This window comes from Pan paniscus, chromosome 1 (genome assembly GCF_029289425.2).
Source record: "Pan paniscus chromosome 1, NHGRI_mPanPan1-v2.0_pri, whole genome shotgun sequence".
NCBI classification, from domain to species: domain Eukaryota; kingdom Metazoa; phylum Chordata; class Mammalia; order Primates; family Hominidae; genus Pan; species Pan paniscus.
Window position 1 is genome coordinate 133,379,388 of NC_073249.2, and position 24,939 is coordinate 133,404,326.

Below are 24,939 nucleotides of genomic sequence, written 5' to 3' on the forward strand. Positions count from 1 at the left end.
GGATTCTCCATGCCTAGAATAGGCTGGAGAGGAAAATCTTGTAGCCAGTGGTAAGGAGTTCTTAATTGTGCGATATCCCTGTTGATCCTAAGATCGCCGTATTGATTGGAACAGGATACCATTTCATGTTGTATCTTGGATATGAAGACCAAGGTCATGATGGATCATAACTGCCACCACCATGTTCCCAGAAGAGTGGAAGTTACCCCAGCACTCCTGCATTGCTCTGTGATCCATTATGGTTCACTTCTGTAACCCCCTTTCAACCTATGAAGCCTAGGCTCACTTCCACTCTTTATCACTCTCTTCCTTTTATTTTCCCCTGGAACTGCATCTTTAAGCTTCAGAAGTTGCCCCCACAACCAGCACTAAATATAAATGTATATTATCTCCTCTGGGTGCGATGGCTCATGCCTGTAATCCCAGCACTTTGGGAACCCGAGGTGGGTGGATCACCTGAGGTCAGGAGTTCGAGACCAGCCTGACCAACATGGTGAAGCCCCGACTCTACTAAAAATACAAAAATTAGCTGGGCATGGTGGCAGGCACCTCAGGAGGCTGGAGCAGGAGAATCGCTTGAACCTGGGGGGCGGAGGTTGCAGTGAGCCGAGATTGGGCCATTGCACTCCAGCCTGGGCAACAGAGCAAGACTCGTCTCAAAAAAAAGAAAAATTTTACATTTTCTCCTTCCCCTTTATACCTATATTCCTTTTAGCCTCAAGACTAGTGCTGCTTTGTTTGTTTTGTTTTTTGAGACAGGGGCTTACTCTGTTGCCCAGGCTGGAGTGCAGTAGCAGGATCATAGCTCACTGAAGCTTTGAACTCCTCGGCTCAAGCAATCCTCCCACCTCAGCCCCCTCAAGTAACTGGGACCACAGATGACCACCACCATGCCTAATTTTTTTTTATTTTTTGTAGAAACAGGGTCTCACTATGTTGCCCAGGCTTGTCTCGAACTCTTGGCCTCAAGTGATACTCCTGCCTCAGCCTCCCGAAGTGCTGGGATCACAGATATGAGCCACCATGCTGGGCCAAGACTAATTCTTTTTGGCCTCTTCACACACCAGCCCTACAGTTATTTTAGTAAAGAGTTCTTTTCTAGGGGTGGTTTAAGCTATAGTTTTTTAAGGGAGGAAGTGATTGGCTAGGGCAGGGCTGGGTGATTTTTCTTTTAGAAGAAGTGTTTATTATACATTTTCCATTTTAAAATAAATTGTCCTCAAAAAAGTTACATTAGAAAATATGGTGAAGTAGAAAAAAATATTGGAATGCCTGTTTTTTTTGTTTTTTTTTTTCAAATTAGCCGTGAATAGGCAAGTGTTTTTTTGTGGCCAGGCTGTAAACAGCACGCTTGCCCGCCTGTGGACAAAGGCCTGCTCTCCAGGCTACTGCAGTGAGGAAGTGTCAGGACGGAATGCAACCTTTTGTTCCTGGCTAGATTCCTAGTGAACGCATGTCCTCTTTCTTTTGTAGTCAGCCTTGGTGGGTTCTTGTTAGACCCACTGTGAGCTGTAATAGAATGACCTACAGTCTCTGAGCTTGTTGCGCAGGTTAGGAGAAGAAAGGACAAGGCTGCAGCTGTTATCCTGAGTGGGGACAGAGCCCTGCAGCTTCTCCCTTCACAGTGCAGATGACCCCAGAGAAACTCAGGAAGCTGTCCTTTGTGGGGTCAATGCTCTGAAAATTCTCCTTCCCCAAGGGTCTTCTAGGTCTATAGACGTTACAGGCCATCCAAGGCTCAGATCTCAGCAAGGCCATTTCCTGCAGCCGGCTGGGGATATATTAGGTCACCCAGCATATTTAAAAAGGAGTAATTATGCAAATTCCAATGCCAAGAATAAGTGCCCTGGCTGCCGGAGACCTCAGTGGAGAAGGGGTGACGTGACTTCAGCTCCCTTTTTGTGCTCAAGATGGCTGCAGCCATGGTCACAATTAAATAGCTGTCTTTGAGAGAAGCCTTTTCTTCCAGCAGGAAAGCAGGCCAGTCTGCTCTGAATTAGCCAGCTCACAAAGCCATGAAAGGGACTTACAAAAACAATGGCACGCTGTACATTCCATGAGATTTTAACAAGTTATATGAACCAAATAATGGGCCGATTGGCTGGCTCTGCAGGTTTTTGCCTGAGTGTGCACATTGGCAGAGCCAGCGCCATCCCCTGTGGGACCAGAGATCAAACACCGCCAGCAGTGAATGTAAAACAGCCCTGGCCCGCTCTGGGGCCCACATGCAGAGGGACGAAAGGGAGCTCCCACCCAACTTCTTCCACGCCACCCCAAAAACATTCTCTGCAAATATTCTTGGGAGGTTCGGTGTTACTACAGTTATTAAAAATGCTGAGGTAGGATGTTCCCACATCCTAGGTATGGATGACAGTCTCCCTCATTCAATGGAATCTTATCCTTCAGGTCTATGAAAATGTGGCCATTTATAAAAAGTAAAACCTTATGAAAACACATGTCCGTATAAAAGTCTATATGCATGTTTGTAGTGACATTATTCGTAATTGACAAAAACAAAAACTGGAGACAACCCCAAAGTCCTTCAACTGGAAAAAAGTAGTACACCCATATAATGGCATATTATTTAACCTTAAAGAGGAATGGACTTTTATTTACTTATTTTTTTAAGAAACAGGGTCTCATTCTGTTGCCCAGGCTGGAGTTCAGTGGTGCAATCATAGCTCACTGTAACCTCAAACTTCTGGTCTTGGGTGATCCTCCCACCTCACTGAGTAGCTAGGACTCCAGGCACTCACTACCACACCCAGCTAACTTGTTTATTTTTTGTAGAGATGGGGTCTCCCTGTGTGCTTGGGCTGGTCTCGAACTCTGGCCTTCCTCCTGCCTTGGCCTCCCAAAGTGCTGGGATTACATGTGTGAGCCACTGCTTCCAGCCTAGGAGTGGACTGTTGATATACGCAGAAACACACATTGTGTTAGTCTGTTTTCATGCTGCTGATAAAGACATACCTGAGACTGGGCAATTTACAAAAGAAAAAGGTTTATTGAACTTACAGTTCCATATGGCTGGGGAGGCCTCACAATCATGGTGGAAGGTGAAAGGCACATCTCACATGGCAGCAGACAAGAGAAGAGAGCTTGTGCAGGGAAACTCCGTTTTTGTTGTTGTTGTTGTTGTTGTTTTGAGACAGAGTCTCACTGTGTTGCCCTGGCTGGAGTGCAGTGGCATGATCTTGGCTCATTGCAACCTCTACTTCCTCGGTTCAAGCAATTCTCCTCCCTCAGCTTCCCAAGTAGCTGGGATTATAGGCCTGGGCCACCATGCCCAGCTAATTTTTTTTGTATTTTTAGTAGAGGTGGGGTTTTGCCACGTTGGCCAGCCTGGTCTCGCACTCCTGACCTCAAATGATCCACCCACCTCAACCTCCCAAAGTGCTGGGATTATAGGCATGAGCCACTGCACCCAGCCAAAACTCCCCATTTTAAACATCAGATCTCATGAGACTTATTCACTATCACGAGAACAGCATGGGAAAGACCTGCCCCCATGATTCAATTACCTCCCACCAGGTCCCTCCCACAACACATGGGAATTCAAGATGAGATTTGGGTGGGGACACAGCCAAACCATATCATGCGTGAATCTTGAATACATTACGTTGAGTGAAAGTAGACAGTCTCAAAGGCTACGTACTCTAAAATTACATTTGTATGATATTCTGGAAAAGGCAAAACTTATAGTGACAGAAAACAAATAAATGGTTGAAAAGAGGTTGGAGAAGAGATGAAGTACACCAAGGAGCTTCCAGGGATGATAGAAATAGAAATATCGTGATTGTAGTGGTAGTTACCCAACTGGGGTTGGCTGTCAGTGCTCATGGAATTGTACTGAAAAGGGTGACTTTTGCCGAATGCAAATTATACCCAATAAGCCTGACCTTAAAAAGCAAGCTAGGCTGGGTGTGGTGGCTCACGCCTGTAATCCCAGCCCTTTGGGAGGCCGAGGCAGGCGGATCACAAGGTCAGGAGTTCGAGACCAGCTTGGCCAACATGGTGAAGCCCCTGACTACTAAAAAAATACAAAAATTAGCCGGGCATGGTGGCATGCGCCTGTAATCCCAGCTACTCGGGAGGTGGAGGCAGGAGAATTGCTTGAACCTGAGAGGTGGAGGTTGCAGTGAGCAAAGATTGCGCCACTGTACTCCAGACTGGGCGACAGAGCCAGAGTGTATCAAAACAGACAAAAAAAAGGCAAGTTAAAGCCTTGTATTTCAGTCCTTAAGTGCTGCCACCTCAGTAGGAGAAATTTTCCATTTTGAGATGGGCCACACCAGGGAGGCCAGACCCTTGATGAGATGGAAAAAGTGCTGAGCTTGAAGATTTTTGACTGCAGTGGCTCATTCAACAGATATTTTTTAGTATATACCATGTGTTTGTAATTGTTCAGTCAGGTCAGACCAGGTGGGAAGAAAGTGTTACCAGGAGCCTAACCTGAGATAGTCGCAGTGGGAATGGAAAGTTAGGCCACATGCTGAAGGGCTTTTAGAGATAGAATTAAGACCCAGTTATTAGGGAAGCTGAGAGATTCTAACAGGATGTAAATGGTGCAGGTGAGGGAGAGAAGCTAGGGGCAGTTCCTGGGACCACACCAGTACCTAGCATTGTGCCAGAAGCCAGTAAATAGGGAGGAAAGGAGATGTCCATTTGGAAACCTTGTTACCACAGTGACGTTAATCTTCGAGCATTTGTGGATATCTTTAGACCAAGGGGTCAGCAAACTATAGCCTAAGACCAAATCTAGCCCACCACCTGTTTTTATATGACCACTAAGCTAAAAGTGGATTTTATATTTTAATATGGCTTTTTTTTTATGTGGAGTTTCGCTCTTGTTGCCCAGGCTGGAGTGCAACCATGCAATCTCGGCTCACTGCAACCTCTGCCTCCCAGGTTCAAGCAATTCTCCTGCCTCAGCCTCCCAAGTAGCTGGGATTATAGGCACCCGCCACCACGCCTGGCTAATTTTTTATATTTTTATTAGAGACGGGGTTTCATCATGTTGGTCAGGCTGGTCTTGAACTCCTGACCTCAGGTGATCCACTGCCTCGGCCTCCCGAAGTGCTAAAATGGCTTCTTAAAAATCAAAAGAAGAGTGGCAAAATTACATAAAGTTCCAGTTTTTATGTGCATCCATAGTTTTATTGGAACACAGCCATGCCCATTCATTTATGTATTGTCGTGGCTGCTTTTCCTATAATGGTGGGATTGAATACAGATTCTCCTCCACTTACGATGGGGCTACATCCCAATAAACCCATCATCAATTGAAAATATCATAAGTTGAAAATGCATTTAATACACCTAATCTAGAGAATATTATAGCTTAGCCTACTGAATATTATAGTTTACCCCAGCATCACCTAAGAGTATCATAGTGCATGTTGCTAGGCCAGAAAAGATCACATTTCAAAATTTGAAGTACAGTTTCTACTGAATATGTATCACTTCAGCACCGTCGTAAAGTTGAAAATCAGTGGAACCATTGTTAAGTTAGGGCCTCTGTAGTTGTGACACTGTGGCCTCAAAAGCCTAACAGAACCTTTTACAGAGTTTTCTGACCCTTGCTCTAGGCTGTTTGCACCTTTGCTGTTTCTGTTTTGCCTTCCCAATAATGCATAACAGGCTTTCAACAAAAGTGAGTCCTTGGGCAAATTTTGTGATCTTGCACAATCACGAGGATAGTGCTTTTGTCACATTGTGCAGGATTTGGACGCATCTCTGCATCTTATGAGGTGTACCTGTCAGCTCTGAGCAGCATCTCTCTGCTGCCCTGGTCGGTTCTGGCATCTTTAGCCCAGATGGATGAACAGGTGTGTGGGGGCAGCATGGGTACTTGAACCCTGACTGCTCCTGCCTGGGGCTTGCGTGGATAACTCCTCAGGCCAGACACTGCTTTGTCCATGCAGCCTGAGATGGGTTTTCTTGTGCCACAAGTCAGAGAGAAGTGACTTCTCACTGGGCCTCCTGAACTTGATGGTTTGAGATAAGGTCAAACCCTGGAGCTGCCCTCTGGAGGTGCTGAAAGGAACATGATCTGGCCAGTGAGAGGAATAAGACCAGATTTACATTCTGTGTGAATTTGTATTCTGTGCTGCAGGCATCAGCCTTGAAGCTGAGGCACCATCCTCCCTAACTCGAGGAAGGATTCTTCTGAGATCCCGAACTGTAGGGATGACTGAGAGACTCAAAAACTAACAGGCAGGCAAGAATTGAAACTGTGGCTTCTGACGGGACTCAGCTCCATATTGGACTTTGAATCTGGTGTGGCTTGTCCACCTCTAACCTCATCTCCTGCCACCCCAATAGTCACTGTCCTCTGCCACCCTGGCTTTCCCTAGTGTCTCTGGGGCTTTGCCTTCCCATTGGCCTGGAAGGTTCTGAGGCAGAATAGCTGAGAGGTTTGGAGTGAGTGCTAGGACACTGCTGTGGGTTGAATTGTGTCCCCCAAAAGCGATATGTTGAAGTCCTAACCCCCAGTAACTGTGAATGGTGACCTTATTGGGAAATAGGGTCATTGCAGATATAATCAAATTAAGATGAGGTCATATTTGACAAGGATGGGCCCTAATCCACTGACTGGTGTCCTTATAAGAAGAAGATTTGGACCAGACACAGGTGCAGAGGGAGAAGGCCATGAGAGGACAGACAGAGACTGGGGGATGAGTCTGCAAGCCGAGGAGTGCTAGCAACCACCAGAGGTGAGGAAGAGGCAAGGCAGGCTCCTCCCTGCAACCTTTGGAGCCATTGTGGCCCTCTGGATACTTTATATAGGATTTTTAGCCTCCAGAGCTGTGAGACAATAGAAACATTTCTATTTTAAAGTAGCCAAGTTTGTGGTAATTGGTCTTGGCAGTCCTGGAAACTAATACAAATCCAGAGCCCTGTTTTAGCCATTTCTTGGTTGTATGACCTTGGGCAAGTTACTGAAGTTCTCTAGAGCTCAATTTCCTTAACAGTAAATGGGAAGATTGGGATTAAACAGTGAATACATGTGAAGTTCTTAGTTCTTAGCACAGTGCCCCACATGTACTTAGCACTCAGTAAATACCAGCTATATGGCTGGTTCATTTGACACATTTCACTGCCTCAGAACAGCCTTCCCTGACATCCGTACTAAAAGCAGTCCCCAAGTCACTATCTCATTACTCTGTATATTATCCTCGTTTGTCCCAAATTTTATTTGTTTATTTTATTTTTTTTGAAACAAGGTCTGGCTTTGTCACCCAGGCTGGAGTGCAGTGGCGCAATCTCAGCTCACTGTAATTTCTGCCTCCCAGGCTCAAGCCATCCTCCCACTTCAGCCTCATGAGTAGCTGGGTCTACAGGCATGCACCATCACACCTGGCTGATTTTCGTATTTTTTTTTTTTTTTTAGAGACCTGGTTTCACCATCATGTTGGCCAGGCTGGTCTCAAACTTGTGAGCTCAAGTGATTCGCCTGCCTTGGCCTCCCAAAGTGCTGAGATTACAGGTTTGAGCCACCACACCCGGCCTTATTTGTTTACTTTTAAAAATAAGACTTCTCACTAGCATGTGAGTCCTGAGGACAAAGACCCTTCTTTTGTTTAGTGAGTGAGCACCCACACCAGATGCACAAGGGCGTTTAATTTTTAATTTTTGTGAGTACAGAGTAGGTGTATATGAGATATTTTGATACAGGCATACAATGTGTAATAATCACATCAGGGTAAATGGGGCATCCATCACCATTTATCCTTTGAGTTACAAACAATCCAATTGTACTCTTCAGTTATTTTAAAATGTACACACACTGGGCACTTAAATTTAGGGAAGGGGGAATAAGGTTGTTCTAAAAATTTTATATTTCGCAAAGCAGGTAATGCTGATGTCTCTAAAATTTTTCCAGAAATCCTTCAGTGTTTTTATTTCAAAACAGCAAAGAGGTTCCCACACCTAACCTCAGTCTACCTTCTCTTGCCCACCTGGTACAGGATAAAAACTGTGGGGTTGCTGTTGTCACCTTAAATACTCACATATTTGGGCAGAGATATACACTGTTTTTAAAAGTGTAGTTCTGGCAACTTCTATGACTTAGACCTATCTACTCTTTGGGAGATCTTGTTAACTATAGGGAGTCAGTAACTTCAACACCAAAACGAGAGGCCTGGATTGCTAGCTTTAGAATCATTTGCTGTTAAGCTCTGCCCTCTAGTGCTCATCAGTGTCACAACAGTTCAGCATTTGGCTACAATTCGGTTTCTAAATATTCTAAGAGCTTTTAATATTAAATGTAATAGCATGTCAGGACTTGTATTCAACTTCAGAAAGAAGAGCTGTGTTTACAATACATGAAAATGCCAATTTAAATTGTCAAGGAATTTTATTATTAGAATTAATTGTCAATGTTCTTGAATGAAGAGCTCTAAAATGCTATGATACTGTATGTAGATTTTGAGATAGGAGGTTTGCATTTGGCCCAAAGTGTTACCTCCGGTAACCAAGAAGTTTCCTGGGAACAACTTGTATTTGAATCGTGATTTGGTATCTGAAAAAACATCTCGGCTTGGCAGGAAGGATGCTGGTATTGGGTAAGGCAGAAGACTCCATGCCTGGGAGACAGCGTGTGCCCAGGCTGACTGGAGCAGGAGAGAACAGTGGGAGGAGCCTTGGGAGAAGCAGTAGGTGCTCCATGTTGCTTGAATGGGAAAAGAGATTCCGAGAAGAAGATCACGTTGTTAAGAAATGAGTGTGGGAGGAATTTTATTTATTGCCAAACTATCTAACTACATATAACTTTGCAACTTGCTTTTTTCATTGGACATCATTCCATATTAAACGTATGGGCCTCCCTCCTTCTTTCGAATGGGTACCCAGTATTCCATTGTATGAAATACAGTTATAGTTAACTAGTTCCCTACTGACATTTGGGTTTTGCAAATGTTCTGTTAGAAACAATTTTGTGGTTAGTACATAGTCATTTAGTAAGTATTTGTTGAGTCTCTTCCCTGTGCTGGTCACTGTTCCAGGGGCTGAGGATACAGCAGTGAACAAAACAATATCCCTGCCCCTGTGGAGCTTTTACTCTGGGGGTGGAGGACTGGAAAGACAATAAGAAAGACAGTCAAGTCAATCCTGTTAGCTGACGATGAGTGCTTAGCAGAAAAGATGCATCAGGGAAAGCAGCTATGAAAGTTGGAGTAAGGGGACGTTAAATTTTAGATAGGGTGACCAGGGAAGGCCTCACCAAGAAGGTGACTTTTGAGTGGAAATACAAGTCAACTGTGATATCTAAGGGGAAGAAGAAGGGCAAGACTTTGAAGCCAGGGTCCGCCTCTTCCATGGAGGAATGAGGAGGCCAGAGGCTGGAGCTGGTGAAAGCAGCTGGTGTTAGAGTGGCAGAAGGTGATGTGCGAGGGATTGTGTGTCAGAGTAAAGACTTCAATTTTTTCTGGAATGAGATGGGAGGCATCTCAGGTTCACTTTGGCTTCTGTGTTGCTGCTAGACTGCAGGGGACAGGGGCAGAAGCAGGGAGACCAGTGAGGAGTCTACTGTGATTGTCCAGATGAGAGATGATGGTAGTTTGGACCTGCGAGAGCAGGGGAGGTAGTAAATAAGGGGGTTCTAGGAATGTAACGTGAAGGCAGAGCCATCAGCACTTCCTGATGGATTGGACATGAGGTGGGAGAAGAGAGGAGCCATGCTTGACACTGGTAGGATGGTGCTGTTGTCAGTGGAGGTGGCTTGGTGTGCGTTAGTGTAAGAATTTTCAGAAGATAAAAATCTAGGAGTAGAATGATTCAGTGTCACATAATGGGTCAAAATAAAACTTCTTGGCAACTGAAAGTTTTTTTTATTTGTTGTTTCTTACATTTTTCTCAGTTTCTAATTTTTTTCTAATAGTGTTTTTATGATAGTTACTTATAAAAATAAAAACACCCCTGCAATTATATCCCTTAGTCTACTCCATAGGTAAGATACTAAAAACTTATGGCTCAATCAAAATTATGTAAAGCAAGTAACTTAAATATTAGAGCAGAAGTTCTTAATTTCTTTTGTCTCAAGACTTCTTAAATTATTGAGGACCCTAAAAAGTTTTTGTTATGTGACTTCTAGCTATTGATACTCATCATGTTAGAAATTAAAATGGAATATTTAAAAATGTTTATTTAACTTATTTTTACTTGATGAGCATTTCATGTAATTCATTTAAAAATAAGAATAAACCCATTATATACCAGTGAATGTACATTTGTGGTAAGAATGACATTGTTTTACATATTTGCACATCTCTTTAGTGTCTGATAGAACACAACTTGATTCTTATATTTGCTTCGGTGTTCACTCTGTTGTTTTGTGTTACTTTGGTTGAAGTCTCAAATAATGTGGCCCTGCACAGGTATGCAGTTCAGAAAGGGAGGAGTATTTTAATAGCCTCTTCAGATCATTATAGTTGTTGGTCTTTGATACTAGAGTTCAACAAGTTGTAGTTCCTTAAAGGTTAACTGCAATGTGGACTCTGAAATCCTGTCAATGAACTTGTTTTATTTCCTTAAAATTCAATTTGAATGGATCTCTCTTGCAATTTGAATGGATCTTTTACCCATGCATGAGTTTATATCATCATGCATTGGCCATTTGAAAAATATTGGTTTACGAGTTATGCAGATCTTATAAATGTTACATATTTCACTATGTAATATCAGAACTCACATTCATTAATATGACCACCGATCACATCAGAAAAATCATTAAAGTATTGGAAAGCTGTCAAACTCATGTGGTGAATACAAGTTTTCCAAAATTCTAATTTTCACTTGAAACCTGGAATTTTATCATTGGCAACAAACACTGTCTGTTGTTTTCCTTGAAGTAACAGGCTCACTTTGTTCGTTTTTCAGAAAATGGCTGCCAAATAAATACCCGAGTCTGAATAACCAAGTTTGTCAGACATTCTTTGAAGTAAAAATTGTGCTCTACGAAAAAGCAGCTAGTTGAGCCCACGATTCAATTGCACAGTTGCTTTTCCTTCACACAAACTCTGTGCTTGGAAACGCAGCAGAATTGTTTTCTGTGCATGTCCTGTTGCATTGTATAGAATACTAAAGAGACATGTACTCGAGGGCCCATATTTAATAAAGTGAGTAATTCTCACTGCTTCATCAAAGACTTCTAGGTGGAACTGGCTATTTTTCTTCAATTCTTTGAGCCAATGGGAGTCAAGAGTGCAATGGCCCCTGGTAGAGTTTGGTGCCTCTGCCTTGCTTTGTGCTGAGGCACCAGGAATTCACCCATCATAGCTTTTGCACCACCAGTATAAATGTCAACCCAGTGAAACAGGCAAAAAATGTCTCTGTATTATTATGAAAATAAGTTTTGACCTCTCAGACCCCCAGAAGACCCCCCAGCCTGTAGATCAGCCTGTGGAACACACTTTGAGCACCACTGTACCAGAGGGTCTTTTGCTACTTAAGAGACTAAAAGCTGCAAAAACACTTTAAACACAAATAATCCCCTCTTGTTTATCTAAATCCATATTTATTTCTCTAGCAAAGTTTACTTTTAAGCTCAGCTTGCCCAACAGTTGCATTTACATTTAAAGAGACTTGTTTTTAATGTAGGAAAGACATTAAATTTTCATTTAAAAGTAAGGAAAAAATTGAGAGTCAATCCTTGAAGTAAGGGTTCTCAGTTGTGGGCCTGTTCCTTGCAGTGGAGTGGATTGTGACACCTCTGGAAATGCTAACTCTATGTAACACAACCAAGTCATGATATACTGTAAAGATCTGGTTGCTCATCATATACTATAAAGTGCTAGGCCAGAAGCAATTGTAACTCTCCTCTCATTGCTTTATATTAAAACTCTGAAAACCCCAAGCTTGGTGAGGCCAAGGCTGGGTTATGGCAAGGTGCTCTGCCTGAGTATGCAAGTGTAGTCGAGGGAGAAATTTGTTGCAGGGATCCATTTACTTGGGGCAGGCTGGAAGTGCACATTCTCCTGATCCTTAAGCTTTTATTAATTGCTGCAGCCTTGGCTCCTTCTATGCTCCCAGTGTGGATTTGCTGGCTGAGCTCCATCCGTCCTTTATGTGAATGAAGATAAGGATGTGTCAGACCCTGGGAATGAGAACATGCTGTTTGGCCCTTCAAGGCAATTTCCTTTTGAGTCCCAGCCCTCTCCAGATGGCATCTAATTGTTTCTTGAATGACCTCAGTGTCCAGGCTGCAGGAACCTGGTCTGAGAAGCCATTTCACATATTTATTAGCCTGTGGATGAGAACTTACTATATAAAGCCCCCATTCACACTCTCAAAAGAGCTTTTTGTACAGAAGAAATAAGGAAACTGATGAACTGTTTCCTGTGACCACCAGTCTTCAGCCGGATTCTTATTTTTACCAGGCCCAGGTGGGTGTATTTTGAAGGGGTCTGTGTGGTCCAGCTGAATCCATCCTGGTTCAGTGCCCTCCTGTCTGTCTCCTCATGGTCTCTACATGAAAGCCTTGACAGAATAGAGTCAAGTCCCCTTACCTCCTGGTTTCAGGATTACTTGAACAGAGTACAGGTAGTGTGAGTTAATTACTGCATTCTGGAAGCGTCTCCCAGTTTGAAATCCCAGCTAGTTCAAAATTTGAGAGAGTAAAATGACTCTTTTATTTTTGAGATGGAGTCTTGCTCTGTCACCCAGGCTGGAGTGCAGTGGTGCAATCTTGGCTCATTGCAAGCTCCACCTCCTGGGTTCACGCCATTCTCCTGCCTCAGCCTCCCGAGTAGCTGGGACTACAGGCGCCCGCCACCATGCCTGGCTAATTTTTTTGTATTTTTAGTAGAGATGGGGTTTCACCATGTTAGTGAGGATGGTCTTGATCTCCTGACCTTGTGATCCGCCCTCCTCGGCCTCCCAAAGTGCTGGGATTACAGGCATAAGCCACCGGGCGTGGCCGTAAAATGACTCTTAGGGCCAAAGTGGGAAGCAGCCGTAATTCAGCCAGAGGCTGGCAAGGCTGGCTCACCTGGTGAGGAGCATGACTTCTGTGTGGCCTGTCATCCCTCATGCCTCTGCAGTTCTGAACTATTTTTGGAGAGACAGGGAAGGGCCCCTACCTTCTTGCAAATACCATGAACAAGAGCCACGTCTCTAGAAATATGCATGCACACTTACTGCACATCTTAGTTCCAGGTGTTTGTGGACCCCAGGTTGAGAATCCCTGAGCTATCTCCAAATGTTCAGTGGGCCCCTATCATGTTCAGGCATTCCAATGATGACAATAAGACATGGGTCATGAGGCCAACAGACAAGGGCACCAGTTATTTTAATGAGTGCTTCAGTAGCTGAACCCTGGAGGACAGGGTTGGAGCTAGGGCTTCTTACTGGGGTAGGTAGAATAATAGCAAGGGGAGAAGGAAACCCCTACGGGCCCACACAGACTGAGAGCAGGGGCTCCCAAACTTCCAGGCCATGTCCACCTAAGGACTGTCTAAGGAGCACATTTGGGAAGATTTGAATGTGATTTGGAGATGATGTAAACGTCCTGTCCTTTGACCTGGAAAGAAGTCATGAGGGTTGCCCTCACAGGTGACTGTACCGGGAAAAGCTCACCTGGCCTCAGTAAGGGAATGTCTCAGCCAGTACCTCTAAATTGGGTCCTGTGGCCTTCCACATAGCAGAATAGCCTTTTGGAAACATCCTCCAGGAGCTGAGGATGGTGCTGATGCCACATAAGCAGGGCTGAGAATGCAGTTGGTTTGTGCTTTCCCCTGGCTGGGAGGTGCTGGGTGTGGGAGCAGAACTCACCCCTACACCAGTGGCACAGTACATTCCAACAACATGAATCCCTCTCCCTCTTCCTAGAGGCAAATTCGTGTATCGTTATCCTTGAAAACTCAAGGCAACTCAATTATTTCCATGGAAGTCCCTGGAATAGACTGCAAAACACCATTAATTTCCATTCATTGCTGACACATGAGTGTGCAACCCTATTATTAATGGGTGTATAATGTGCATGTTTTCATGTAACATCAGTTCATGTTGGCTCCTTGTAGCGTTTCTCAGATACAGAGATCACATTTTATACACATAATCTCCAACAGAGCCAGACACAATATGTTACATCTCCATCTCAAGTTTTAATCTTACACTGATAAGGTGAGCCTGTAAACCCAAATTGATGGTGTGAGCTAGGAAACTTACCTCTGGGAAGGGCAGGGGTGGAGTGGCCTGGGTTGATGACTACTTCTGGGAAGGAAAACATTTTTAGGACCTTAGTCTCTTGCATCTGCCTCTCTCAGCACTTTGACCACATTCTCTTCCATCAGCTTCTTTATGCAGTGAGGGCCTGGCTGTGGGCTGCTCTAGGCTTATATTCTTAAAGCTTGTGGTCCAAGGGGAAAAGGGGATGTCTCTCTCAGCCCTAGTTTGAAAAGTCTCAGGGAAGGACTCTGTTTGGTCTCATGTCATTCACCTGCTTACTCTTGGACCATTCAGTGTTCAGTATTCTGATTGGCTCACACATCCATTAAAAGGATGAATACACATGCTACTCAGTAAAGCTTTTAAATATAATAGCCACCACCTGCTATCTATACCATTGCCCCCCCTTACATTTTTAGGATCAGAAGTATATTCTGCTATATTTCTATTATCTCTATTCAGGATACATGTATAAAATGTTGAGATATGAATGCTAAGTTTTGCGAAAAAAAAAAAATCTTTTCAAGTCCTGTTCCCATCTTTCCCTAGTTTATCTCCCTCCTGGTTTATGTACTGGATACCCATTGCCTCCAAGTTTGCCAGATTTGCTGCTGTTACAGAGAAGTTATGGGCAGGGGGTGGGGATGTCCAGAGGGGCTGTGGATCCCCAGCCCATCTATAGCTTGTCCTTGGATGGATTCCCACATCTTATCACAAGTGACACAACCGGGAGTCCTGGTGTTCCTGGATAGTTACCCAGATGGGTTTCTGCTGCTCTCCCTAGTAATTCTCCCTTCCTCCACCCAGCCCTTCCACCCATTTGGATATATACTGCAAGGCATACCCAAATCTTTGAGCCACTGGCAAAGGAATTTATTGTCCCCACCTTGGCACCAGGAAGGGCAAATATTGACCTTCTGGATGTCACTCCTGCAGACAGCATTATGCTTGGCAGTTGACCACGTTAGGAAGTGAAGAAACTGGCCGGCAGTCAATGAGGTCCTTCCATGCACAGAACCCTCTGAATTGGCCTCTTCCTGTAGAGGAAGGGGTACTGTTTGTGTTTCCATGTGACAAAGGCCCTTAGCCCTTCTTGTGCAGCAAGCCTTTGTTGCCTCCTGGTTCTTCTCAGATTCTGATGTCAGCATCCATCTCTCCCAGCCCTGCCCTTTCCTTTCAGCTGTGAGCAGAATAGGACCTCTGATGGACTATTGCAGATGAGATCTGCTGCCTGTGTTGCCAAGAGTATCTGTCCCTCTGTTGGAGGGAGGTCTGCCTTTCAGATTTGCATAAGATAAAGCACTTCTGGTGACCAGGTGTTCTCCGTGCTTCCCTCATCACACCAGATAGAGCCAGCCATTCTGATTCATTGTTGTTTTAATCATTAACTTTAAGAGCTGTTTGATCCCACATGTGAAACGGAGATAATAATACTCCTCTCCTAGTGTGACTATGAAATAGGACACCATGGTAAAAGTTCTCTGTAGAAGTGCTGGCTCCTGGCCTGGCATGGTGGCTCACGCCTGTAATCCCAGCACTTTGGGAGGCCTAAGAGGGTGGATCACAAGGTCAGGAATTCAAGGCCAGCCTGGCCAATATGATGAAACTGTGTCTCTACTAAAAACACAAAAATTAGCCCATCTCTACTAAAAATACAAAAATTAGCCAGGCATGGTGGCGGGTGCCTGTAGTCCCAGCTACTCGGGAGGCTGAGGCAGGAGAATCACTTGAACCCGGGAGGCGGAGGTTGCAGTGAGCTGAGATTGTGCCACTGCCCTCCAGCCTGGGTGACAGAGTGAGACTCCATCTCAAAACAAAAACAAAAACAAAACCAATGTGGCTTCTGGGGACCTTTCACATGGGGTGAGTGAGGTGAAACGATGTCTGTGACTGCTGCAGGCTTCTTCAAGGCATCTCTGAAGTCTGTGGTGAGGAGGGGTTGTTGAGAGTCAAACTTGTAGCTCTTCCAATTTTCTGTCCTAAGTATTACATGCAAACAAGGTCCATCCACCCACTGAGTGAAGGGGTTCCCGTGCTGGTTAAAGCTGCTCCAGCGGCCATAAGGAACTGCAATACTACTTGCCTCAAGGCTATCTATCCCCTCCTCTTACCAGCCACATCCCTGCTACGACCCGGGTGTGTGCAAGGTGGCCAGCCAGGGTGCTTTATCGGTCCGTACTCACTTCTGTGACCACCAGGGTATTCTCACCTCCCTTCCCACATGCCACTGAAAGTCTTTCTGGATCAGAAGGAATTTTTTGGTCACGTGACTCTTTGAAATTGGGTAAAAGTCATAACCCCTCTCCTCAATGAACACAACATTTTGTATACAGTTTCTAGTGGCCCATGGAAACCCCAGTCCACCCCTAGGTTCAGAACTCCTCATCTGGACTGATTCTCACAGCTACTTTGGCAGGATGCAGAATTATCCAGTATGTCACTCAGATGGTAATGCCCATGATCAGCTTATGACCATGAAAAAGAGATATTTTCCCACTGAAATATTTTGTTTGCATGGCTAGAATTTGCTTAACAACAGAAAAGCGATTGATAAGACCATTTTCTCTCCAGGCTGGAATGGGTGGGGTTACTCCTGACTCCACCTCTCACCTGGTACTGACCCCGCCCTCCGCCCCTGGGTTCCTGCCTTCCTAGGCGGGTGATCCCTTGCAGGCAGGTTCATCCACTCAGCCCTTGGCAGCCTTTCTAGGTGGAGATAGGGATGGGTGGCTTTAGAAGAATGCACTGTAACTCTGGCAGATTCCTGCCATTAGGGACTTGAGAGAAGGAGATCTAGGCAGAAGGCAGTATCTGGGAGGACACAGAGAGAAAGTCTAGAGAGGGAAGAGGGGTCACAACATCTGAGGAGCTATACCAGACACGGTTGTAGTTCTAGAATTGGTTGGTATCAGACAACCCAGTAATACAGGGCGGGGAAGTGTGAAGGAGTCGGCATGTGAGAGGTGGTTCTCTGGGGATGCTAAACACATGTGGAAGATCTGTTCCCAGGGCTGAATTGCAGGGCCAGGGCAGGAGGAGGTGGGGCCAGAGGAGTGAGGATCCTGTAGGGCATCCAATCAGGACTGAGGCTGAAGTCCAATTCTGCAACTAGCTTGGTCCCAAGGCAATGGGAAAGGAGGGGTACCACCCAGGCCCCATAGGCAGAGGGGGCCCACAGGATCCCCAGTCAGCTTGGCTCAGACAAGGGTGGTACATGGAGAGCTGGTAGTTGTGGATGAACCCAGGAGTCCCCTGGGTTAGGATCATGTGAGCAGATGCTGTGGATACACCTGCTGCCTGTTAAACAACTCCTAACATGACAGAGACTCTGGAGTAGACAATCCTGAGACATCTGGGCAAGTGTGATTAAAACCATATGTGGTATTTTAATAAGCAGTTTTAGAATTTAATGAGTAACATATATTTTAGGCTAAAAGCTTTTAGAAGTCTCCTTATTATACCAGCTCCTAAGTATACCAGCTGGGAGCCAGCCAGTGGTCAGTGGCTCATGGCATGGGTGGGTGTCCACTCTCTTCTCGTGGCTACAGGCGTGGTTCCTGTAGCCCAGCGTGTGGGTGGGCGTGTGCCCTGCGAGTACAGTGGGGAAGATGGGGTTTGTTGTCCCTTCCTTCGAAGGAGGAAGGAAGCTCATGTTTGTAGAGTGCCTACTATGTGTTGGGTGCCAGGCCCTCCATGTGATATCTCACTTGATGCTTACAATAACTTGGTAAGTCTGGGGAGGAAACTAAGGCTCAGAGAAGTTAATTAATTCCCCAAGGTCACCCAGCTAGCTAGTGGTGAAGACCAGAACCCATCCTGGCTCGCTCTCTAGCCTCCTACCTCCAGGATGTGTTACAGAGCCATTTTGAAGACAAGCAGGTGTCTGTCTCACAGCTCAGTTTTGGAAGATGCCATTTTGCAGAGGTGCTTGTGAGACAGAGAACTGGCGCAGTGGAGGTGGGAGAGAGGCAGCTGTTCCTGGCTGGTAAGGCCTCCAGAGGGCCTCGCAGATGCCCGTCTGCCCATTTCTGCAGCACTCTGCATGGGAGGGACCTCTGAAGGGCTTTGTGGTCATTGCCGATTAGTTGCTTACATAGCTCATGCCTACCAAAAGTGGAAGGAAAGGGAAAGAGAAAAGTGGACAGCAAAGAAAACCCAGGAGCTGAGATGGCGGGAGAAGTAAGCGATTGCTCCAGGTGTAATTGCTTGCATAGTAAGTGTAGAAGAAAAGGAATCTTGGGAAGTAGGTGGTGAATCATCTTGGATGGATAAGACTCCAAGGGGTATATGGATGGGCTTCTAGTGGATACAAGAATCCCCTGAAGCAGAGGTGTCCAAGAGGGAGAATGGGTTCTTAGTTTCTGTTTCTGGTTGGGCCAGTAAAGCCCCTTCCTCATCCCTCTTTTCCACTTATCACTAGAGACAGAAACTAAAAACCATGGCTTTGGCCGGGCACAGTGGCTCACGCCTGTAATCCCAGCACTTTGGGAGGCTGAGGTGGGCGGATCACGAGGTCAGGAGATCGAGACCATCCTGGCCAACATGGTGAAACCACATGTCTACTAAAATACAAAAAAAAAAAAAAAAATTGGCGTGGTGGCATGTGCCTGTAGTCCCAGCTACTCGGGAGGCTGAGGCAGGAGAATTGCTCGAACCTGGGAGGCAGAGGTTGCAGTGAGCCAAGATCGCGCCACTGCACTCCAGCCTGGCGACAGAGCGAGATTCCGTCTCAGATAAAAAAACAAACAAACAAACAAAAAAAAAACCCACGGCTTCAGGCTGGTAAATGCCTAAAACAGAGCAAAACGGAACAACATAGTAAAGCGGATTGGACAAGTTCTAATTGTAAAGCATTGCAAGCATGTGTCTTTTGCTCTAGAAGGAGGGCCCATGACTTTCATAGAATCTCAGAGAAGGCCAAGATCATCAGATAGTGAGTCTGCCATTTGAGAGCTTAGGATTATGTCCTGTATGTGTTCTTTCTTTTTCTTTTCTTTCTTTTTGCCTGAACGCTAAAAACAGAAAATTGAGCTTGTATAATATAAGATTTCTGGGGTGACACCAGGAACTAGGTGGTAGTGGTAGAGAGGTGAATGGGGCAGAATTGTGTGTGATAGCGTAAGAAAGCAAAACAGGGCACAGTGCCTAATTTTGCCTCGCATTACTCAGTTATACAATTTTAATAGCTAGTTAGAGAAACAGAAATTGGTAAGGGAAGACAGAAGGCCCAGCAGAGAGAAATCTGCTGTGAAGACTGTACTTTAGTCTCCTTGTTTATGTGCTAGGCAGATCAATACTGCTTCCGGATAGAGACCATTTAACAGCCATACTCTTTCATCCCCTTGAGGAATCTGGGGAAACTGTTAGACCAGGATATGTACAGCACGCACTCCTAAATGTACTGTCTGTGTTCACCAGGGCAGGCGAACGTCTTGTCCACAGCAATACACAAAGGGGGCCAGAGGGCGCAGGCATTGTTGCCTGCCCTCCTCCCACTAAGTCTTGTTTGCATTCCCTTTCGGAGCAAGAAATCAATCAGATTTGCATATAGGGAAATGTGTAGAACTCTTTGGCAGCTTCTGTAGCTACTGAGCCTGGCTGGAAGAGGAGCTGACCTTTTGCACAAAGTCCTTTCCTCCTGTCCTCCCTGGTTTCCCAGCTCTCCTCCCTCAGGCCCTCTGGCTCTTTGTGGGAAGGTGTGTGAGCTGCTGGCTTATTTGTTCAGAATCAGGCAGAGATAGGGTGGGTGCTGGGGAAGTCCTGAGAAGCAAGGCTGCGGATCAACTTGCCCCTTTATCTGCCTAGGGCTTCCCAGGCACCTGCCACACTGCTCTCCACAGAGCCGAGTCTGCAGAGGCTGTCCTCACCGTGACGCCAGGCTGGTGCTGAGTGGGGCAAGGTCCAGGCTAATCATTGCCTACTTCCCAGGGCACCAGGAAAGATGGAGCTGGTTGCATCAGCCTCATGCCCTGGCTCATTAAAGCTGTCTTTGTTCAGCAAGAGCCAGATCACCCGGGTTTAGGGGAAGCAAAAAGCCAGAAAGCATTGATCTTTAGGGGAGAGGGAGTAGGATAAAGGGTCTTAGTAGTTGCCACAAGATGTTTTGAGCTGTTCTGATCACGATTACTGGTGTTCACCCCTGACCGATGTCCCTTTGGGCAGGCACGAGCCAGGCCTTGAAGCCTGGGGTGAGTCACTGTCCTCTAGCCATGGGCAGAGTCACTGTCCATGGGGCCGCTTGACAAAGCCCAAGAGTGCTTCAGTGTAAGGCTTGATGCCCTGATTCTGGGCTGCTTTGGGGAGGGTTTGGGGCTATGGGCAGTATTATGTTCCAGATGTGCTGAAACAGTGAAAAGCAAGTACCTAGCAGGCATATCTTTCTCCTGCCATCTCCCTCCATGCCCTGTTGGAGAGAGGGCCTACCTCACTGGGAGCCTGATCTTCTAGCAGGGACCGTGGTGCTTTGGGAAAAGGACTCTGCACTCACTCTCTTGGCCCTTCTCAGCTGAGGGGCTGCTGCCAACAGGAAGCATGTGTCTGCTGAATATGGCTGGCAGGCAGCTCCTGTTTCCATGGTTACTAAATAGGGCAGGTTAGTATTAGGGCTGCCCAAGGAAAAACTGGCATTGAGGGCAGTGCTTATGCAGGGGTCTTCCTCCGGCCTGCCTTAACCCTCTTTTTGAATTAGAGGGTGGGCAACATTTGGCCTGAGGTAATAGAGGTTTCCTTCAAGGACCCACCTGGCTTCCCAGCCATGGCTTTAATCACAAGTGTTTCCCGCGGTGCAAAGGAGTGAGCCTTCCAGGCAGCCAGAGAAGGGCGGTGGATGGAGTTCACCCTGTAGGACCTTTTCCAGAGCTCAGAGCTGCCTGACTGGGCCCCTCCCTTCCTCAGTCCCTGGGAGTTCCTTAGAAATGCCCTCCCCTATCCCGAAAGGAGCATGGTGTTTAGAAAGCCCTGCATCCAAATTTGATGAGTCCCAAATCCCACACACCAGATCATCAGAAAGTGGCCCACTGCCCCAGGTCACAGCCCTTTCACGGGGCTGTGTGAGTAACAGGTTTAATTATAAGACATTAAAAAATCTATTTGCGTTTCTATGTGATCAGATACCAGATTCTGCAGTCTGAGGTTGGAGTCCCTAAGCCCTTTGTTCTCTGCTGAGTGGTACACAGGTCTGGTCCTCTATTTCTTTGTAACTAGAATAATCATTGTGGGGAGAATGGGAGGAATTGATCAGCGTAAATAGGCAGCATTTAAAAGCTTAACAAGTCAGTGAAGGGCACTTTGAGAATGTATGCAATTATCATCTTTAGTTACAAAAACAACACATTATTTTAGTCTTTCTCCTTGACCGTTTCAGGAGAAAACTGATTAAAACCTTTGAGTGCTGCTTCAGAAATTATTTTTGGTGTGAAATAAAAATAAAAGATGCTTAGGAAACAGTTACCTAATAAGATTACTCATTATTTAATCCTGGTGGAACAAATTCTTTGGGTATTTTGGAGATATTCTTAGAATAAACAGAGAAATCCTCAGGTAACAAGAGCTGTGATACCACAGTGACCTAAGTGTCTTTGGTTTTGTTTTTACCCTGGCTGTGGAGCACTTTATTCGTAATTCTATGTGATTTACATGTCTGAGTTATTTGCATATTACTTTCAGGAATGCATTTCATTCACGATTTCTGGGGGAAGGGTGTCTGGGCTTCGGAGTCTCTTGGCTGACTAATCTCACGAATTTCTGTGCAGGATTTCAGTCACTGCCCCCCTCCCTTTTCTCAGGCCTGGGATGGTGCCTGTCTAGCCTCTTGGGGAGGTTTTTAGCTTGAAGGAATTGTTATTTGCTCTCCAAGGAGAATACCAGCTGAAAATGGCCCATTCTGTGGTGGCTAATGGCCTGATTGATGAGTCATGCTCACAGAACTGCTGGGGCCTGGGCCTGGCTGCTCACACGGACTTACCCTTTGAACTCCATCTAACGGAAATGAGGGCAAGCCAGAAAACGCTTCCTCACAGGTGAGGTACTGGACCTTCGAGGACAGTGGGGACCCACTGACCAGACAGTCTTCAAGGGCTCTTCCAGCTCAGAAAACCCTTCTGAGTTCTGCCACCTTGGTGCTTCCTTCTAGGTTCTCTGGTGGACTTTCTGTGGCCTGGGAGCCGTCAAGACTGCAGACCAGACCTCCAGAGTCAGAGAGGAGAATGAGTGAGGGAGGAAAGCAGAAAGGAAGCCATCGCCCACACTCGCTGTGGCAATAGCGCCTCACTTAGCAGCTCCATCCCCATGTTGACACGTTGATGAGGCCGGGCCCTTGCCCTTGCGTGGGTGTGAGACTGTGGCTCTCCATACCTGCTCACTGGGCCCAGAACAATTTCCTATTTTTGTGGGCAGACTTGACCTAGTCCAAAGGCCAAGGTCTCCTGAGGATTTGACGCTAATCCCGTTGGATATTTCTCATACCTCCCTCATGCCTCATCTGGTATTGTTCCTTTCTGGACTGAATAGATCTTGTTTCTTCCTCATTACAAGTTTCTGCCTGTGTGAAGTTTTAGAAAGCTTCAGGACACATTCCATATTTGAGGCCGAAGCCACAAAAAGTTAATATTTGGAGCGGTAGGATAGGAGAGGAAGAGCTACAGGCAGAAATCTGGATTTGATTAAAAAAAAAAAAAAAAAAGAACTCGTTGAGCATCCGCTATAACTGGAATGAAGGGAAAAGCAGTTAGTTTTCCCTAAAGGTGTTATGTGGCTCTTGGTAGGGGTAGAGGCCTCAGGTCGCAGGGAATCCAGGAGGGCCTTGCTTGGCTGCGTTGGATGCGAGGTTTGTGTGCAGGATCTAGGTTACGCAAAGTGGGTAATCAGAGTGGCGATGAGTAATTAAAATGAAGGATTTAAAGGAAGGTATAGGACAAACAGTTGAGTCAGAAGTGGGTACACAGTCCCCATCCTCCCAACAGGTTGCACAGCCAGGTGGGAGGGCATAGGGCGCTCAGGGTGTTTGCTGACAGACTTGCTAATTAAACACCAAAAGGCAATATTGCTTTGCCAGTAGTGATGGCTGTGCCAACATTATCAGCTGCAAACTGGCTGCCAGGAGCATCTTAATTAAAAATAAACAGCTCTGGAGGTGGGCTTGGGAGAGTGAGGACAGGGATCCTGCCTGGGTTACTTAGTACATCTAGTATTGCTCCTAGGGAAAGTCACTTTTAGGCCACCTCCTTTCCTCAAAGGAGCCTCTGTTCATAACAAGGTGGTGTGAATGTACAACTTACCCGGCTTCCTTAAACCTCTGGGTGCTGGAGTGACAAGCAAACAGAACCACTAGGAGCAGGTTGCATGGTACAGTTCAGCCCCAGAAGGAAATTCTGGGTCGGGGGAGAGGGGCTGCTAATGATTTCTGCCTGGTCTCTAAATTGAGGGGACAGCTAAAGCCCAAGGCCTCTTCTAAGAGGGGTTAGAATTTCATCAGAAAGCAAGTCTGGTCACATGAGAATTTCTGGCACTGTGTGCATGGCAGGCTGGACACCAGCCTGCGAGAATTGAGCGAGTGGATCGTATTGGCTTCAGCAGAGGGGAAAAGTCCCAGACTAGCCTGGGAGAAGGAGCCGACTCACTCCCCTGGCTGCCGACTTCCCTGACTTCTGGGCAGAAACAGCACAGCTGCTGTGGTGGGCTAGGGCTTTAACGTCCGAAGCACCCTTTCTTTTAACCCTAAAGAAAGTGTGTGTGGTCCCCGGGACTGAAGACCGAAAGATGCCTAAGGAATGCAGTGCTTTCCACGCCCTCTCAGCAGCTCTGTGCTGCTTCTATCACCGCAAGTCTTTCATTGGAGTCAAGGTAGGTTTGGTTTGGAAATAAAGTACATCTATCAATCTTTTGGGGGACCCTGAAAGCATGAGTTTCCTAAAGGGCAATAGATAAAAGTTTGCAGCTTGCTGATTGTGAAAACAGAGGTGCTTTCTTTGACTGATGGGTCTTCAAGAGCCCCTAGTGGTGTACCTCCCCTGGAAGCAGAACCCAGTGGCACAGAACAGGGCTCCTTGTCTGTTTTGGGCTGAAGCTGTTTTTCAGGACACTTTCAGTTATCTGTAGGCTGAAATTTTATACTAAAGTAGCTCAATAGGACAGAGCTATTTTTCTTCTTTCTCTCTTTGTCTCTCTTCCTTCATTTCTAACGAACACAAGGTAGCTGAGCCCTTTTCTCTGTTTATCCTGCTGATCCATTACTTATCAATAATGTACATAATGTACAGAAGCCACACAATATTTCCTTTCAAATTGCAGCCAGGTTTCAAAACATCTCAGGGTTCAGAACTGTTGTTGTCTTTACTGCTCACATTTTAACATTTGTTATAAGACACCGGTGCCAAGAGCTTTGTATAATATGTCAATACACTATTTTGATGAAAATATTCAGAGAACCTCCTTTGGCTAATTCAAGATGAGGCCTGTGTTCTATTTGCCTGCCTGTGACGCACTAGGAATTAAGATTAATATAGGCTTTCGTGGATCTTGGGGTTTGTCTGCCTTGGAAAAAGCCTGTCGGCCCCAGCCTGACTGCGGACCTCGTTTATTCCTGGGAAATTGGACTCTGAAAGCTCTCAAGGAATCCTTCCCACCCTGAAGCAGAGCTCCCTCTCCTGTGGGACTGGCTTATTCATTACCTTTGAAAAGGCTGCAGCAGGGTTATGATGTTCTGCTTCTTTCTTCTCAATGCGCTTTTTAAAAAATCAGGAAAACTACCTGTTAGTGGGAGAAAACCTTTTTGTT

General features: G+C 45.8%; 1 protein-coding gene across 4 annotated transcripts in view; it reads left to right on the forward strand.

Annotated features, from left to right (window-relative positions):
• BCAR3 (BCAR3 adaptor protein, NSP family member) overlaps nucleotides 1–24,939 on the forward strand; it is a 277,512-nt gene that overhangs the window by 201,558 nt on the left and 51,015 nt on the right. The window contains exon 1 of one of the 4 annotated variants that reach the window (XM_008960516.5): nucleotides 6,956–24,006. The exons of the other annotated variants lie outside the window; for them this stretch is intronic. Coding sequence (XP_008958764.1) covers nucleotides 23,923–24,006 — 84 coding nt within the window. The 5' untranslated portion in view covers nucleotides 6,956–23,922. Of the gene's footprint in view, nucleotides 1–6,955; nucleotides 24,007–24,939 lie in introns of those variants that run through there. 4 annotated transcript variants of the gene reach the window in all.